This window comes from Zingiber officinale, chromosome 1B (assembly GCF_018446385.1).
Source record: "Zingiber officinale cultivar Zhangliang chromosome 1B, Zo_v1.1, whole genome shotgun sequence".
NCBI classification, from domain to species: Eukaryota; Viridiplantae; Streptophyta; class Magnoliopsida; order Zingiberales; family Zingiberaceae; genus Zingiber; species Zingiber officinale.
The window spans coordinates 123,769,916-123,789,029 of record NC_055986.1 but is presented as its reverse complement, the minus strand read 5'-3'; the positions used below and the strand labels follow the sequence as shown (position 1 = coordinate 123,789,029).

The window sequence follows — 19,114 nt, the reverse complement described above, 5'->3', positions numbered from 1 at the left end:
ACCTGGCTTCACTCACCAGGATTTCCAATCTACCTGGCTTCACTCACCAGGACTTTCCAACTGCCTAACATCCCAGTTAGGACTTTCTCAATCAGGTCAACCAAGTCAACCTAGATTAGTAATCAATCTAAGTTAAATATCTGATACAAACTTAAATTAGTGTTAACAGCAAAACAACATCCAGGTCAGACTGTATCAACAAAGTCGTCCCACCAGTATCGCTCAACCGTTTGTTCGACCACACACTTAAACTACTTGGTCGAACGCTTGACATTCTCTCGATGGTATGGTCAGCATCTTACGGTCGACTGGTCAATACTTTCTCGGTCACCCGCTCGGCATTGCCTGCTCATTCGCTCAGTCTACTCGGCATCCCGCGCGCTGCTCGGTTGACTATCATTTTACTCGTCGTTCGCTTAATGTTTTGTTGTTCGCTCGGCATTTGTCCGGTTATCGACTTGGTATTATTTCTCGTAGTTCGCTCGGCATCGCTACCCTCTCTCGCATGACACCATTACTATAGCGACCGCTTGCATGACATTATATGAGGGGTTCACGATTTGACTCTATGATCGAGAGTGATGCAGCTTTTGCGATAGACTATATAGTCAGTCGGACTCACGCCTCATTCGACTAGACTTGAAAGGAAAACTTTGATGTGGATATATCTCTTGGATTAATAGGAAATATGAGAAAAGAGAGGGGTGTTTGGGTCATTTAACAAGAGTAGGGTTTTGCTTTAAGAAGACATTGTTCATCACACCAGGAAAAGGGGAGGGGGCGTTCGTGGGATGGGGCCATCGTCAGAGAAAGCTCTCCTTCAGGCGAGCTCCTCGCCGCTGATGACCACGCCGTCATTAAGGGGACAAGGCTGCCACTTCCTTCTCCTACCTTCAGTCTCCTTCTCTCCCCGTAGCCTCCTCCGTCGGAGATGCCGTCAACACAGCCAACGTCGCCTCCAACCTCCGAGGCCACCGTCGCTCCTTCTTCGGCGGGCGATCGCCCCTTCGCTTCGGTTCACTGCCGTCGCTGCTGCTGGAAGCCATTGACGCTGGCAGCTACTTCCCTCTCCTCTACCTCCTTTCCTTCGGCCTCTTCACGCCACAGTCATCACCGCTCCTCCCCTCGCCGACGCTAACGCCATTGAGGTGGATCGGCGTTGCCTCCAGCGAGCGTCGCAGCCAGCAACGGCTGCCGCCTCCTCCCGCGACCGTCGCCGTGAGCCTCCAGCACCTGCCACCAAGTCCAGCAGTCATCACGGGCACCTCTAGTGGCCGCTGCCGCCCTCTGACGCCACCTCCAGCGATAGTCACCGACCGACCCACGACCTTCGTCGGTGGCACAACGTCATCGTTGGTGGCACAACACCATTGCCGCTGTTGGCTCTCCCATCGCCAAACCCGAACATCCAGCGCTGTCGCCACGTTCGGGGCGCCTGTTTAACCCTCGATTCGCGCTTTCATACACTTCGAACATCGATTCAATATTAAATCTATGTCGACGTACAGTTTCGGCGATGAGCCAGCTCTCGAGCCACTGCTAATCCGGCCTTCGGGCTACTGCTATTGCACTACTATTGTGATCTGTGTTCTGCTCTGTGTGTTGTGTTCCGGCCACTGATCCGCTGTGCTTCGTATCTCTATTATGATTGTGAGTTACAGGTATTATCCGGCCTGCGCACCGTGTCCCGGCCTGTGAGCCGTTGTAGTATTCCGGCTCAGGAGCCGTCGTCATATTTCGGCAGACATGTCGCCTCTTGGATCCATGCTGCACTGGAGTCCATGCCACCGTCCCCAGATCCGGCTCCTCGGTTGCCTCACTTTCGTCCACTCTTCAGGGTCGCGACGACTCTATCAACATCGCGACCAACTCACCGACCCATCCGAGGGCGCCCCCTCGGGGCTAGGGTACGTCACCGTATTCATCCTTTATTTTGCTTTATTAATCCACTATTCATTTGGCATGTTTCTTATATATTATTGGGACCTACCTCGAGCATCGGGGTACCAGGGATCGGAGCAACCCAGTTGCTGGATCAAGTACTATTGACCAGAGGACTCTTGACGACTTGGTCAACACAGAAGATAGCTCACCATCCGGGTTATGGAGATGCGGTCCACATTCCAGACACATCACACCGGTTGTTCTCTCTTATCAGATTCCCGACAGGAACATATATATATATATATATATATATTAAAATTTTATTTTTAAATTATTAAATTTATTTTTAATTATATATATTATTTTATAAAATCTAATCTATATTCCTCTTCAATATCTCTCAACTTGACTTTCTCGCATTTGATGTTTTATAATAAGAAAGAACATGAATTGAAATTTTTTATTCAAAAAATGTTAGTTTTTTTTAGTTCCCCTCTTCCGCTTTTTCAACTCCTCCTTTATGCTTCTCTCGCCTGTTGAGATTACTTTTTTTTGAGTTCCCCCCTCTTTCCCTTTTCCAACTCCTCCTCTATGCTTCTCTCGCTTGTTGAGATTACGGAAGAGAAATTGCACCTAACATTGTCATGCTAATTCGGTTGGTGCTACTATGCTCTCTTGATTAAGTTCAAATGATGATGTATTCGTGCATCTTGTGTTCCATAAAAATAGAGGATTTTATTAATTTTGAGCAAGAGTGAGTTATATCTCTATCATTTTACTTCCTTAATAACATTAAGTTTAGTTTTTATTTAGATATTTTACCGTCATAATTTTTTTGATTTTTTTCTTTTATTTCCATTATATCATTTATAATTGTTCTGGTTTAGACGATAAAAAATATAATTTATTTTTTCTTTTATTCTATATCTAAAAATACTTATTTAATTTTTGATAAATAATAATGATTTATTTGGTCTCATTATCTTTATTTTTTACAAATTATATGCAGTTTTGTTATTTTTACATTGTTTTTTTTATTTGCTTTTTGTGCTTTTTGGATGGTGATGAGTTGAAGATAAGAAGATGATTCTTTTTATTGTTGTCCTATTTAAATGTTATTATTTTCTTAAATTATTCTCTTCATGTTTCTTTATTTTTAAATAATACTTAATACATTAGTTTTTGGTTAAGCCGATTGTTGATCCCAACTCTAATTTGTTATTCTCCATAAATGAAAAAGGACTAGTGAAATTTTTTTTAAACAATGTGAAAAGTTTAAAATTTGTTTCCTAGAGCCTCAGGCTTGAGCCGCCCTGTAGATCCTGTGGACTGTTTGTTCCGGCATCCAATTCCAAGCTAGCTTACTCAGGCTTTTGAAGCGTAAAGGAGAAGGTAAAAGGATCCCAAGATTCAACATGTTTCAGATGAAAGAGGGGAGGAAAAAGAAGGGTTATGTGCCTCCTCCGAGGAGAGTTGGCAGTTGGAAACATGAGTGTAGAAATGGCTGGCACTGTGTCAGTAGAAGATTGCACCTCCAAGCTTGGTGTGGAAGATAAGCACCTTGTCTTTTTGTCCCCTAAAAAAGCATTAAGATAACAGTGGGATCAGCAATCCCTCTCTTTCTTTGTCAAGCTTTTTGAATCACCAAATGCTTTGCTTAGCTAAAACCCTCTCTTTTGAGCAAAGCATAAATTACTGAGAGCAGTTGATGGAGGTTAACCACCTCCCTCGTTTCTATCTTTTTCACCTCATGGGGCTATTCGTACCTTGTATTACCTTCTCAGGCCCTCGTTTTATGTTTCTTGATGATTTATCATTGTCTTCTTCATGAGCATTTTGCTTGGTATAAGGTGACATTTCTACTGGAGGTGTTCGTTCTTGATAGGGTTTAAGGGTTGGGGTTTTATTTAACCTTTTTCATACAAGTAAAGGGAGGAGCTGCTGCTTGGAAGAGTTCATCTTTGCTACTTGAACAGGTAATTTTCAAAGAGCAGAGTGTAATATTTACTGTATTTGATGGCTGTTTGCACACAGATTCCTTTGCTGGAAGAGTAGTCACAGACAAAAGGGCTTTCCCTTCTTGACCTCTTAAAGTTATTTATCCATGTCCCTTTCTCCCTACCAGTTTACTTATTCAGATCTGCTGTCACTTCTTCCCCCTCAAAATATAGTCAAATGTGATGATATTTCTGCCATTGCTGATGTTCCACTTTCAGTGTTTGTTCAATTGTTCCAAAAGAGAAATATTCTGCAAAAACCTTGCTTGGAGCCATTACTTGTGAATTCCTTATAGTATTATATTCATGTCTAAACAAACCCTCTATGCGTTTGATAGCAAAAATTGAATCCCTATTGGAAAAGAAAAAACTTAATTCCTTTATACTTGGATTAAAAGGTTAGCTTTTTCTGTCTTTTGGGAAAGAAATGAAGTAGAAGATTTGTCATATGTGATCCTTGTGGGCTCAGAGAGTAACATTGCTGGTGCATGGTAGATTTGATGGCTTCACATTTGTTCCTCTATCTTGCTTGCTGTGCATAAGATTCTTCTGTAAGTGACTTCTTTTGCTTTTTTATCTCTTGATCTAAAGCTGCCAAGGGCAGTTGTTCCTTGTTGAGTCCTGCAAGTAATTATCAGTCTCAATTCTTTACCTGAAGAAAAAGTTACCTGGGTTCCCACAGCATCTGTTTGAACCTTGAATTCCTTCCTTCTTATTAAGCTTGAGCATACATATTGTTGCAAATTGCCAATGCTCACAGATGTATTCCATTGGTACATCTTCGATTGCGATAGCTTCCGAAGAGTATTCGGGAAACAATTGGGATACCCTCACTGTGGTCCAAAGGATGAGCTTTACTGAGGCTAATAGAATCTCCGACAGCAACAGCAGGTTAACACAAGATCAAGATCTCAGTGGTTTGGTTGCTGGTGCTGCTATGCTCTCACCCTGTCGCAATGGAAGATCTCGTGAAGGCATGAGTTGCATCAAGGGGAACAAGACGGAAATTGCAGCTGGAGGTGGAAATTTACCTTGCCATTCTCCAGGAAATACTAGTTTTCAAGTAAGATAAGATAAATCTTTCATTATATGCACTAAACTCATTTCGTGTACTGAAGCTAACCAATTTCTTTATCAGTATGCAAAGTCTGAAGAGCAACAAGATGTTTCAGTTGAGCGTTTCAAAGATCCTCCGGCGAAAGATGAGAAGAAGCAGAAGAATGAATTGAACCCTGGAAGAAGCAACCATAAGTCAAGCAGTAAAAATAATAAAGTTTGTGAGAATGCTGACGTTTGGAAGGATGATTATATCCATGTTAGGGCCAAGAGAGGCCAGGCCACCAACAGTCACAGCCTTGCTGAAAGAGTAGGTGCCTTATTGTTAAACACATTTTGTTCTGCATTATGATTATAGCTTCTCTAATTATTATTATCATCATGATCATCTTGGTGTGCAGGTTAGAAGGGAAAAGATTAGTGAAAGAATGAAACTTCTTCAAGATCTTGTTCCAGGATGCAGCAAAGTAATTGCTCCTTTCCTAAAACCCTCAAATTTTTTGCACAATTGTGTGTGCATTGAGCATCTTCATTGCAAATTTGCAGATAAATGGAAAGGCTATGATTCTTGATGAGATAATCAACTATGTACAGTCGTTGCAGCACCAAGTCGAGGTAGCTCCTAAAGCATGTTAATTAAGACACGATTCATTTGCTGGAGTTGAGAAATCAAACTTTTCCCACTGAAATGTGCAGTTCCTTTCGATGAAGCTTGCGGCTGTTCATCCAGAAATGAGCTTTGATCTAGAGCAAATTCTTCCAAAAGATGTAAGATCAATATATGAAAATTCTATTCTTTTGTTTTAAAGGATGGTGAGGATATTCATCACTGAGCATGAGCTTAGGTGTTTGAGACCTCATTTTATAAAATGGAGGTGTCAGTGTTGGAATATTGAGTGTCTAACACAAGTTTGAAGGGAACAGTGGAAGAGATCAAGTTGCTTAAGCTTATCATTGTGCCATTTCTTGCCCTCAAATGATATCACTGCATCTGATGTTATCTGAATTTTGTTCATTTAGGTTCTTCAGTCATGCTACAGCGGATCGTCTGTCCTTGCATTTGGTCCAAGAATGAGCAACTGCCAGTCGGCCTTGTATTCCTCCACCTATCAAAGGATCTCTCAACCTGAGATGCCTTACATTGCTCACACTTCAGAGGAATTGCAGCATGCTTCCTTTTTACAAGTCCCTCACTTGTATCAGGTAACTTTAAAACATGCCTCTTCATCTGCTCTTGCTCTCCTCTAAGATGATGCTTGGCAGCACTTGCCTAGTCCATGGCAGGATGAGCTCCGCCGCATGAATCTCTTACCTAGCGAAGCTGCCACAGACCGACCACACTGGTAGGTGGCTATTATGAGATCTTGTGATTACTCATGCAAATGTTCCGATGGCACACAGTTCTAAAGCTATAGCAGTTACCCTTCCAACCAATTGCATACAAGGATGTAGTGATGCTTCAAGCATCTGTTCATGTTTTGGATTACAAATGATGTGTGTATAGAATTTCACAGTTCTAACCTTTATCTTCATCTTGGTTGGATTTGTCAGCTGATACATGAAGGGTTATGAATTAGGCTTTAAGCAACCGAACAAACAAAGCGACACATTTAATCTGAACATGGCCATAAGATCAAACTAAATTCTACTGTTAACTAGATTTAAATCTCAACAAATCATTCACCTTCTCTCCATTTACTCATGTCGCATATGAATTGGACCAACCTATTGGATTTACTCATGGGCACCTTAATTCAATCGATCGATATGAATGTACCCTTCTGAATGCAGATAGAAAACAACACACTCCACTCAACATGCCATCCTCCAACAATATCAAAATGCACATGCTCTGGTTTCCAAGCACACGAGAATATGTGTCAAATATTCTTATAATACCTTGGACCACCTACAGATTATCTGATACGTCCTAAAAGTTTCTCTACTTAGTAATTAGAGGCACAAAGCTCTGCGTCCGACAATCTCCAAGTGAGTCACTCTCTTCTTCCCTTTCCTGTAGGATCCAAGTGACCTCCTTGTGATCAAGGGCCTCTCAATAAGTTGCAGGCGGCTCAAGGTCACATGGGAAAAGAAAAGGAATAGCATCTGTGAGGTTTGTTTGAATACCTTGGCCGGTGAGATCAACAAGTATCCCCACTGGCCATGGCATAGCATTAGAGGCGAGAGTGGTCCTAAATAGATTGGTCATCTCATGAAATGGCCAGAGAATATATTGCTTTCTCTGCTGGATGCAATCCTTTCCATTATTCAGCTTCAAGCTATATTCTTCTTGTTTTGCATTTGACTTGAGAGGAATGTTTTTTTTCCCTCATTTTCAACTTGATGAAGAATCTTCTTTGTTCAGCATCAAAAGTTCATTGATAATCTCGTGTTTATCCAATTAATTACTACACGTTGATGAAGAATCTTCTTTGTTCAGCATCAAAAGTTCATTGATAATCTCATGTTTATCCAATTAGTTACTACTTTGGAAGATGCGCCCCGTCCGAGTAATAGTGCATTGGTTAGACCCTCTAACATATAATTAAAGAATTTACGGTTCGAATATCAACTGAAATGTATTGTAGGATATTTTTTTCTCAATTTACTTTAGTGACTGATAAAAAAATTCTATGAAATCAGACCAATCATCTAGAATTAATAGATTTGAAGAACTGGATACATGATGCTAATTTAAAAAAAAAACATATTTCCAAGTAAAACCTAATATTTTTATATGAATGACGAAGTTACAATGATAAATTAACATAGAACTTCAAATAGGAAAAAAACTTTATCAATTTCTCTTCTTTCACTTAGAGTCATCCACATATATATTTCATAATATTCTCCTAGGAAATTTTGTATCAAAAATAGTATGAAGTGATTGACTGTGAGTTAAAAAAGAAAAATAGAATCATCATATTAACAATCCCCATGCAATGACTCTACGTCTATAGAAAAAGATTTATCAAAAGCACAAGTGTCAAATACATAACGAGACGAACATAGACATGCATTTCCTAAGACTTGGACCCTGTCTACTACAGATAAACTACCATATACTTTCAAACCCTGGAGCAAAGATTGATTGTGAGTTAAGATGGAGCATGGTGTGACTGTGGATGTGGAAAGTGGAAACAAGCCTAAAGGAATGCTTTGGTAAGGGGCCAAGGAGATCCCCATGAGTGATTTGCGAAAGTGAAAAATGGGGGAAAAAAAAGGGAGGGGGGGGTCCCAGTAGGGTAGTGTGGGCCAGGAAACCACATGGGCTTGTCTGCCCCTTCCAAATTAAATGAGGAAGGGAGGTAAGGAAAGGAAGCATTAGCAAGCCCGACCACATTCATGACCATCAATCATTCCTTCCTTCACTCACACTCAATTCCCATTAGAATTCAATTCTCTGCCTTATACCATTCAATACCCACGATCCATGAACGATCCCCATCATCTCACAAACGCTACCTTGTCCCACCCAAACAACTGAAAAGAAAAAAAAATTGTTCCTCCAATATTGCACCACCTTCTCATCGCTATATGGGTTTATAGTTTCACTAAGAGACAAGCAATTGGTTGCTTCAAGAATTAATGTAATTTTTTTTATTCTTTCTAATCTGTTGTTTTTCTGAACATATATTGCATTTCTGTACAAAGATGATGATCACAGAGGAGTTGCACTAGCCTGAAGCATATATGAGCTTGGAGTTTAGGAGAATTTGAATTAGGAGTCTGTAATGGATATTTGAGCTATCTGGCTAATTGAATTCAATGGATTAGCAATTAGCATGCTGCGGAGCGGGTGAAGGAGTTGAAGAAGCGGTGGCCGGACTTGGGCGGAGTTGCTGCTGCTACGATGGTGGCGGTGGCAGAGGCGGAGGTGGTGCCGCCGCCGCCGCCGATCCTCTCGCAGGAGGGGCACATGGTGAGGGTGGCGGCTGGGAATTGCATGCAGAGCGGCAGTTGCGGCGCGAACTTGAGGGCCTTCAGCTCCTGCAGCTCCTTGAGCAGCCTCTGGTTCTCGTTGGTCAGCGTCTCGTAGCACCGCTTCAGGACCTCGCAATCCACCTCCGTTTGCTTCAGCTTCGTCCTGTGTATTATTAATTTTGATTAATTTCTCAGAAATTATATGAATTCAGACAAAAACAAACAAAGAAACTGTATTTATACCTTGCTCTGCGATTCTGGAACCAAACTTCGACTTGCCGCGGACGCAGATTCAATTGCTTGGCCAAGGCTTGCTTTTGCTTCTGATCATGAAAATTAGATCGTGAATTATTGATTAATTAACAAGAAAAGAAAAATAATGAACAAGGTGAAAAATTCATGTTAATTATCGATATATATATATATATATATATTAATTCTTACTGGATTAAGGCTGCTGTGCTCCTTGAACCGGTCCTCCAACAGAGCAGACTGCTCTTTGGTGAGCCTAAGCTTCTTCCGGCAGCAGCTATTGTCTTCCTCCTCATCACTCGCCCTACAATTATTAGACACCCTCTCCGCCTCCTCGACGTCCTTCTCCTTCTTAACGGCGGCGGAGGCAGAGGAGAATGAAGACACGGCGCTGCAAGGGGAAGCCACCGGCCGGCCCTCTTTTTCCACTGTATCAGCAGTACTGCTCTGCATGGCCCTGAGCACATCGTCAGCGCCGGCGCCGAGGCTCAAGGTGAGGGAAGCCGACTCCCGCAGGTGTCGTCTCCGGCGGCAGTGATCGGCCGTGGAGGCGGTGCTGGTGGCGCGGCCATGGCCGATGGCCAAGCCTAAGGAAAGTCCGGCGTCACAAAGATCTTGAGGATCCATATCCATCTAGCTTGCCTCTCCAACCTCCTCCACTGCCTCTATTTTATATGGGGAAAAAAGAGAGAGAGAGAGAGAAGAAAAAGGGATGGATACCTATGATTGTTGGCAAAGGAAACAAAGGAATGAGTGAAAGGAAGGAATTGGGTATTGGTAATTAGAATGATATGATTAACTGTACAAGTGCGTCTATATATACATACACATGAAGATCAAATTAAATTAAAAATAATTTGACAAGTGTGTGTGTGTGTGTGACAACCTAACTCCATAGCACTAGAGAAAAATTTTTAACTTAAAGATGGGGGAATACATTTTGCAAAATGACCTAATACTTAGAGTAGAGGTGAATGATAAATACACTGCACCACACCAAGAGAGTGATTGTTTTTGGCACCTTTCGATACTTTCTACATTCATTAACTTTGCGTCTCCATTGTGGACACACAGATAATCACACGAAGGAAATTAGTTTAGGGTTTAGGGTTTTAGTGATAAATGAGTTATATTTCTTATTTTTGGGCGTATCACTGTCATGATATTGCATGATCTATAAGATATGCATTGACTTGGATCCCCATCATTAGAGAATATGTAAGTAACATTAATATTCTCTTATCTTTTCCAAAGTTGGAAAATCCACAGCTGGCCCAGGTGTCACCCCTCCCTTGGCGACACGTAGGCTTAACTGGCAATCAAAGTTGAAGAAGAAGAGTACAAGATCACTGCATGTCTCTTATGAGCCACTCTTTCTGCTAAGGAAAATGCAGTAATAATTTACAAAAAATGATCTTTGGGAGATGAAGGAAAATTAAGGATTAATGTAATGAAGTTGGGAAAAAAAAGTGGATCATTAAAGAAATGAGACTTTTTTTTTTTTGGGGTGGGTGGGTGGATTGCTGACCATTCTGGACTTCCATGAGAGGAGGAGGAAGAGGAGGAGGAGAAAGGCACCAACTGAGCTTTTGCTCGACCAGCTAGCTAGCGTCTGCATGCATGAACAAGTCATGCCTCATGCGTGATGACTGTGTGCTGAACCCACCCACTTTAATAGAGTTTTCTTCTACTTTTCATCAGTCGCAAACAGTAATTAGTTCCTACTGTTCTGATACTTATCCTCATCGAGAGAAGAAATTAAAGACCAACTGCTCCTCCTCGTGTCATGACCTCTTCCTTTTCTGCTGCATCGATCGAACAAGAAGAAGAAGAAGAAGAAGAAGAAGAAGAAGAAGTCTGAGCACGACAGTTGCTGTAAAATACATTCATGTCGTCATTGCTCTTAACTTTGCATCTAAATAATTGTTGACCTTTCAAAGTGCTTGAATGTCATGTAATATGAGCTGTAAAACAAAAGGAGCTGGGATTTATTCCCATTACCAAAATTTACTTAAACTCACTAGCTATATGGACTTCCACCCCACTCCACAAACTGATGCTGACCTTTCATAATTAATGGTCATTAATTAGCATTATTAGGTCTAATCTCAGTGTGTGTGTGTGTATATTGTTTTTGGGACCAGATAATAAATGTATGAGTTGGTGTGAGTAAGACAAGTTTGGATTCTTACTTCACATGGAGATGATATGAATCAATTGGCATCACCATCAACAAATCCTCAAAATCTGTGGTGGGGGCCTCTTGTCTACCATGCATTCTGCTTTGAAGCCAACATCGATCCCCTCAGTCTTCCTCAACAAAACCATGAGTCCACATTGGTAATCATGCATCCACTGCCCTCAATCCATGGCATGATTAAACTTAATCACAAGGACAAGAAAGGACATGTGGGGCACTCTCAGATCTTGCTTCACACTTTGCCAAATGATTTAGGTCTCCCAATCAGATTCAGGGGAAAAGAAAGAAATATATTGCAGTTTTGTCAATTTCTTAGATTTAGAAGTAAGAGCTAGTTAGCAATCAATGTATATGTTTGTATTTATTTGGTCGAAAAGATATATGATCATGAATCAGTAGATTGTTTTAAATTTAAATTTTTATAATTTTTTATTGAAAATTAGGTTAGTATGATAGCAATAACTCAATATTAGACTATGTTACGAAGTTAAACCATCTCAAAAGGTGAAAAATAAATAAATAAAACAATCAATAGAGTAAACAAAGAGATGTAGTTTAATTATAAAATGTTGATAGAATGAAGCCAAAAAACCATTTGCCATTCATATATGTGCTCTTTTCATAATTGAATAACCGTTTTGAACGTTTCACACAGGGAAGAAAAATTTCCATTGTAAGCTCTAAAAAGGGCTTTACATTGAATGAAGATACACCAAAAAGGTTATAAAGAGCTTTAAGAGTTAATAACGGTTGGAAATGTGAATGGAATAAAGAGGTGGAGAAGAAGAAACTTTATGTGCATAGATTTTTAGACCAATATTGAGAGTCTCTTGGCTTTATTGTTAGTTTAAATTATAACACATGCATTGATATTGTGGGCATATGCATGGGAAGAGACTCTCTCTCACGCATGAGTGCACAGGGATACAAATTCTCAGGGCCGAGATTTACACTGAATCAAATTGACTCGTGTGCGAGAACGCCCCGCGTGTGTCGAATGTCGGACCGATCAAGGTAAAATTTGCTCAAAAGAATGAACCAATGTTTTGCCACATAAATCTCTTTATGCTACCTATTTAAGAGTGTAACGGAAATATTAATATGAAATTAATGGTGATTCCGTAACATCTAGACATTAATGATGACATTAAACTCATTAATAGTGATTTCGTAATATCTTGTCATTAATGACGATATTAAACCCATTAATAATGATTCCGTAACAATGTGTTGTATGTTTCGGAGATTCAGAAGAATCTAATGTCCAGAACACTATTAAACAAGCATGACTTTCATATTATTTTTGAGTCAGATAGAGTTGTACTATCTAAGAATGGAATGTTTGTAGGAATGGGTCATGTATCTGATGGGTTATTCAAGCTTAATGTAATGATCATTAGAAGATAAATAAAGATGAAAGTTCTTCTACTTATATGCTTGAGTTTTCATGTTTGTAGCATGGTAGACTAGGACATGTTAACTACGATGTGTTGCATAGATTAATAAACATACAAATCATATCTACATTCTACCTTGACCCCAAACACAAATGTGAAACTTGTGTTGAAGCCAAAATGACTAGATCATCCTTTTAACATGTTAAGAGAAGCAACGGACCACTCGGGCTAATTCACACCGACTTGTGCGACCTCAAAGGTATATCAACACGTGGTGAGAATAAATACTTCATTACTTTTGTAGATGATAACATAAAATACTATTATGTGTATCTTCTCAAAAGTAAAGATGAAGCTATAGAGAAATTCGTTCTCTATAAGAATGAGATTGAAAATCAACTTAATAAAAATATTAAGGTAGTTTAAAGTGATTGAGGCGGTGAATATATATCACGTTCATTGAGTTATGTATTGAACATGGAATCATATATAAAACAATATCTCCTTATACACCTTAATAAAATGGTGTTGTTAAGCGGAAGAATCACACTCTAAAGGAGATGATGAATACTTTTCTATTAAGTTTCAGACTGTCAGAGTTCAAGTGGGGGGTAGTTGTATTAATAGCTAATTACTTTTTAAATAAATTACCCTAGAAGAAAATAGATAAGAGCCCTTATAAGTTGTGAAATGGAAGACAATCATCCTATAAATATTTGTGAATGTGGGGATGTCTTGCCAAAGTTTTAGTGCCTAATCTGAAAAGGATTAAAATAAGACCAAAGACTGTTGATTGCATATTTATTAAATATGCACATAACAGCAGTACGCATCAATTTTTTATGTACGAGTCACAAATACCAGATATACATAAGAACTCAATAATGAAATTGAGGAATGCCTTATTTTTGGAGCATGTGTTTTTGTATAAGACTCGAAAGAATGCTAGCTTCTCAAAACAGACATATAAAACACAAGAAGAAGAAGATTATGAGGAACCAATCGAGGTTGAGCTTAGATGGAGTAAAAGAGCTTGATGGAAAAATCCTATGGAATAGATTTTATCACTTTCATATTGAAAAGTGAACCCTACAATTACTTAGAAGCAGTAAGCTCTTCTGATGGACCTAAGTGGGGAGACGTAATTGAATCTAAGATAGAATCTATCTTGCAAAATCATATTTGGGAACTTATGGATCTTCCTCTGAGAAGTAAACTACTAGGTTGCAAGTGGATTTTCAAGAATAAAATGAAGTCAGATGACACAATTGATAAGTACAAGGCCAGATTGGCAATTAAAAGATACTGACAACAAAAAAGTCTTGATTATTTTGATACGTATTCTTCGATGTTGAGAATAACTTCCATTAGAGTATTGTTGACTATTGTCATTCTATGAAACCTAGAAATACATCAATGGATGTAAAGAGTCTTTCTAAATGGGAATTTAGAAGAAAAAATCTATATGAAGCAACCTGAAGGGTTTCTATGCCAGGACAAAAAAATAAGATTTGTAGATTGGTGAAATCATTATATGGCTTGAAATAATCACCAAAGTAATGACATGAAAAATTTAATAATGTCATGAAGAAATGTGGATTCAAGATCGATGAATGTGATAAATGTGTCTACATTAAAGCCACAGAGGATAACTATATCATCTTGTACCTTTATGTAGATGACATACTTATCATTGGAAGTAATGATAAGTTAATTAAATCCACTAAAGATATTTTAAACTCAAGATCTAACATGAAAGACATAGGCCTAGCTGATATAATTCTAGGAATCAAAATTTTCATAACAACAGAAGGACTTGTTCTTAGTTAATCCCATTATGTGGACAAGATTCTTGAGAAATTTATCAAGGGTGATACTGTATTGGCACAAATGCTGATAGATACGAGTCAACATCTATCAAAAAATTAAGGAGAAAGTATCTCTCAGATAGAGTACTCTCGAGTGATTAGAATCCTGATGTATCTGATGAATTGTACACGACCAAATTTAGCTTACGCAGAAAATAAACTGAGTAGATATACAAGTAATCCCAGTGTTGAGTACTAGAAAGGAATAACAAGAGTATTGAGATATACTCGTGAATATGGATTGACTATATTAGATATCTTGCTATGATAGAAGGATACAACGATGTAAATTGGATATCTGTCATAAAAGAATATAAATCTATGAGTGGATATGTATTCACTTTTGAAGGTGCAGTCATTTCCTAAAAATTTTCTAAGCAAATTGTTATAACCAGATCCACAATGGAATATGAGTTTGTAGCTCTTGACAAATGTGGTAAAGAGGCTGAATAACTACGACAATTCTTAGAACATATTCCAAGATGGCCAAAATTAGTGTCGATAATTTGCATATATTACGATAGTCAATCGATAATTGGTCGGGCACAGAGTCATTTGTATAATGGTAAGTCTAGATATATACATCATAGATATAATATCATTAGACAACTACTCTCCACGGGAATTATCACTGTTGACCATATGAAGTCAAAGGATAACCTGATAGATTTGTTAACCAAAGTGTTAAATAGAGATTTAGTTGCAAGCTCATCGCGAGGGATGAGCTTGATGCCAATGAAAAATATTGGTGCAAAGGAAATTCAACCTATGCAGACTGAAGATCCCAAGAACTAGGTTCAAAGGGACAATCTAATTGTATCGACAAAGTTACTCAATGTGGAAGAACAACCCAATGAACCAGCGAAAGATGGATGTTGAGCACATGACTTTTAATGATCCAGTAGAGTAATGATGAATACTCTTAAGAGATCACCTATGTGAGAAAGTAGTGGGGCCGCTTCAAAGAGAATTGGAGTAATAATTCTTAGAGCTTCTCACATAACCAAATGCATTGATGGCAAAAAATGAACACACTCATGAAAACTGAGTTGTATCAAGGAGAGTCATGGATGAGATATGTCAATGCTTAGAACAGTTCAAGGATATCATGTCTACTGTCAGTCAGTATGCAAACAGATCTTCACTAGGGAAGGTTCAAAAGGTAAAATTTATCTGTCCTATACTTTACTCAATTGCTGAATGTTATCATATTATACCCTATTTTCTATTCATGTGGGGGATTGTTGGAAATGTGAATGAAATAAAGAGGTGGAGAAGAAAGGACTCTATTGTGCATGATTTTTTAAACCCACATTGGGAGTCTCTTGACTTTATTGTTGATTTAAATTATGGAACATGCATTGTTGTTGTGGACATATGCATGGGGAGAAGCTCTCTCTCATGCATGGGTATGTAGAGGGTGCAAATCCAGGGTCTAGATTTGCACTGAACCAAGTTGACTCGTGTGCGAGCACGACTTGTGCGCGTCGAATTTCGGATCGGTAGAGACAAAATTTATCCAAAAGAATGAATTAATGTTTTGTCACCTGAATCTCTTTATGCTACATACTCAAGAGTATAACGAAAGCATTAATATAAATTAATGGTGATTCTGTAACGCCTCGACATTAATGGTGATTTCATAACGTCTCGACATTAATAGAGACATTAAATTCATTAATGACGACATTAAATGCAATATTAAATGACCATAATTTGGTCATTCATTATAGGCAAGATGAGAGCTCCTATATAAAGAGGTTGGATCTTGAACAAAGAGGAGAATAGCAGAAGATAAGCGCAAGCGAAATTGAGAGCAATAATAAAAGAATTCTTCTACCATCGTTCCCCAATTCTTTTCTCTCAATCGTGCATACGCTTGACTAAACTACTTGTGGTCCCCAGGGCGTAGCACAGATGGGGAGTGCATGGTTCTGTGGTCGAAAGGTCCAGGGGTCGATCCTCAGGGTGTCACTGTCTGGGGTTAACGTCTCCGCCATGCACTTTCCACCTGTGTACCTGTATTTACCTCCCTCCATATCCGTGGGACCGGCTCTAGGGGGCCGCTGATGTGGCGGTTCCACATTTTTTGACTGAACTACTTGTGATAACACTTATGTGCATTCTTAGTTCACACGAATAACAGTTCTTGGTTGTGTGTATGGTTCTATCGTTGTATTCTGGAAAACAGATGACCCGAGAGAACCTCGAAGTATAGTTGGAGGTGGGGTCAATCTGTTTTAAAGAAACTGTGTTGAGCGCATGCCTTGACATCTTCCTTGACATTCCTTTTCCGATTTGGCTGCGCACTGCATCGACTCTGTCACTTGGACCACTGAAAGTTTGGTAAAATTAGTCTCACTAATAGTCTAAGATTATCTGATCAGATCATCGCAATAGATAAATTAAAATTGATTTTATATAATTTTAATTTAGTATTTTTTTTCAAAATTGCTAACAAATTGTCCAACAATAACATATGAATGTATTCAAATATTATATATGGATGAAAGAATGGTGATCGACGCAAGAGGCTAGGTGCTAATTAGTCCTTATAATTAACAACTAGTTCCATTATCTATCAAAGAGATTTGGTAAAATTTATGTCCATTTAGAGAACAAAATCTTCAAATTATTTTGTGGCTCATACTTTATCCATTTTTAGAAAATTTTCAAGCTTTAAATCTATTAACCGTCCTTGATGCTTGCCACTACTACATGTTTATAACTCTAGTTAATTTATCCTCCACATTTTAGCATGCACTTTAACATGTTTTAAACTTTAGTCTTGCAAAACTTATTTGATTACACTATTAATGCGTGTGACCCACACGTAGACATTGAACACAAAAAGTTGGGTTCATATTCACATTGATTAGAGCACAAAATTTAGCATTAGTATCGCTAATTACTTATCTTAATCATCTTTATTTTATTTTATTTTATTTTATACGCCCGAAAGCAACCGAAAGCTAGCCATTATTCTTAATCCAGAGCTTTATTATTGATTAGACCACCACAACAATTTAAATCTCTAGGTAATTAACATTGACTCATTACATTCTTGTAACATCACCTTCAATTTCAAGAAAATAGAGACACTATTCATTTTCTTTTTCTTTTTCTTTTTCTTTTTGAAAATGCATTGACCTTTTGTTTTTCTTTTCGTTTCCATCATTTTTTGTTGAGATAAGAAATGCAGGTCTATAAATTGCTTGGCTATAGGTCTTCTCAATGAAAATCTCGAAATTCAATTGGTAGACGAATAGTTGAGTTGGTCCCATGAATTAAATGTCAATTGTCAAGTGTCTAATTTCCTTGCAAGGAGAGACATTGACATAGCTGATCATGATCAACAATACAAGAAAACACAAGTCGTGCTCACTTTAATTGTTTAATCCATTCAAAGTTGTCTCTTGTTTAATTTGCTTGAAAACAACATCAAGGATCCAAAAAACAAAAGCACATGCACTGTTCCACAGTCAACATTATTAGGTCTCTTGCTTCTTGCATACCCATCATGAATCATAATTGATTTGGTGGAAATGTTTCATATCATGGAGAAAATATTGATTAACTATTACTAATGGACCTCTTGGTAAGTCAACATGATGGTTGAGCTTTCATCAAACCTTCTAAACAAATTGGATTATTTAATGTCATGAGGATGTGACATCACATTAAATATAGCACTAGGCCCCAACGAAAGGATGTCATGATTAAATCTTTCAATAATAATAGATCAAATATCTAAAATTTGAAATTCAATTACGGTCTATTATAGAGTATTTTCTCCCCAAGGAGTAATGGATTCGAATATATATATATATCACTTGATGTGCAAGTCATGCCAAGAGCCTACTTAATTACAAAGATATTCTTCGTAATGGAATGTTGAATCTAGACTTTGGATAGTGGTAAAAATTAACCTTGATTGATTGTAGGGTAGGCCATATCCAATTCCCCTATCTTTAAGGATATAGACTTGGATGCAATCTTACATCCAAAGAACTATTCTCCTCAATCTAAATCTAATTGCCATCATTGATTTGCTGGGTCTAGAGATAAGAAGACAAAGAGATGATAGGTTTGACAATTTTTTTTTAAAAAAAAAATAAATGATGATGATGAAAAAAAAGAAGAGGTACATTCACCAATACTTTTAACTCTTTGTATTAACATTACTATAATTAAATAGGCTATGAGACATTCAAATTCAATCTATACTAATTAATAGGGCATATGGCTAGATTTACCAACTATGACGACATGAGCTTATCATCTTTAGTTACCCTTCTATATTCTATAATATTAATAATTAATTTTCAAGACTCACTTGCAATATTAAATGTATACTTTTAGGAGAATGATTCAAGAAGGCTTCCAAGATGTCATTGGTTGGGCGGCCATCAAAAAGCTTTGTTGAGAACCAATACATTAGCATACAAGAAGGCACTAACTCATGCATTTCATTTAATACATTAGATATACTCCACTGAATGATTAATTAGTTTGTGATTTAAACAGTAAGACAAC

The 19,114-nt window shown here is 38.3% G+C and overlaps 2 protein-coding genes across 5 annotated transcripts; one reads left to right on the top strand and one right to left on the bottom strand.

Moving 5' to 3' along the window:
- Positions 1 to 3,266: 3,266 nt before the first annotated feature.
- LOC121976771 (transcription factor bHLH49-like) lies at positions 3,267 to 6,469 on the top strand. Of its 4 annotated transcripts, none has more exons than XM_042529119.1 (8): positions 3,267 to 3,860; positions 4,642 to 4,944; positions 5,020 to 5,247; positions 5,339 to 5,404; positions 5,484 to 5,552; positions 5,634 to 5,705; positions 5,958 to 6,140; positions 6,201 to 6,469. In XM_042529119.1, the coding sequence occupies exons 2-8, from the start codon at positions 4,642 to 4,644 to the stop codon at positions 6,282 to 6,284; spliced, it is 1,005 nt and encodes a 334-aa protein (XP_042385053.1). In that variant the 5' UTR covers positions 3,267 to 3,860; the 3' UTR covers positions 6,285 to 6,469. The 4 variants fall into 4 exon arrangements, with proteins under 4 accessions (XP_042385053.1, XP_042385070.1, XP_042385062.1 ...); XM_042529136.1 differs by having other exon boundaries at positions 3,270 to 3,860; positions 4,676 to 4,944; XM_042529128.1 differs by lacking the exon at positions 3,267 to 3,860 and having other exon boundaries at positions 3,877 to 4,944; positions 6,212 to 6,469.
- Positions 6,470 to 8,514: 2,045 nt separating this feature from the next.
- On the bottom strand, positions 8,515 to 9,905 carry LOC121976768 (homeobox-leucine zipper protein HOX19-like). The gene is made up of 3 exons (XM_042529098.1): positions 9,306 to 9,905; positions 9,105 to 9,184; positions 8,515 to 9,024 (listed from the first exon to the last, which is right to left on the bottom strand). Exons 1-3 carry the CDS (start codon positions 9,744 to 9,746, stop codon positions 8,718 to 8,720), a joined length of 828 nt encoding a protein of 275 aa, XP_042385032.1. The 5' UTR covers positions 9,747 to 9,905; the 3' UTR covers positions 8,515 to 8,717.
- Positions 9,906 to 19,114: the final 9,209 nt, after the last annotated feature.

Excerpts from the sequence above, each read along its gene's own strand:
- LOC121976771 (XM_042529119.1), top strand. The coding sequence starts at position 4,642 with ATGTATTCCATTGGTACATCTTCGATTGCGATAGCTTCCGAAGAGTAT. Across the intron at positions 5,706-5,957 it reads AGCAAATTCTTCCAAAAGAT|GTTCTTCAGTCATGCTACAG; the intron begins GTAAGATCAATA and ends TTGTTCATTTAG. Across the intron at positions 6,141-6,200 it reads AAGTCCCTCACTTGTATCAG|CACTTGCCTAGTCCATGGCA; the intron begins GTAACTTTAAAA and ends GATGCTTGGCAG.
- LOC121976768 (XM_042529098.1), bottom strand. The coding sequence starts at position 9,746 with ATGGATATGGATCCTCAAGATCTTTGTGACGCCGGACTTTCCTTAGGC. Across the intron at positions 9,185-9,305 it reads AGCACAGCAGCCTTAATCCA|AAGCAAAAGCAAGCCTTGGC; the intron begins GTAAGAATTAAT and ends TTTCATGATCAG. Across the intron at positions 9,025-9,104 it reads TTCCAGAATCGCAGAGCAAG|GACGAAGCTGAAGCAAACGG; the intron begins GTATAAATACAG and ends AATAATACACAG.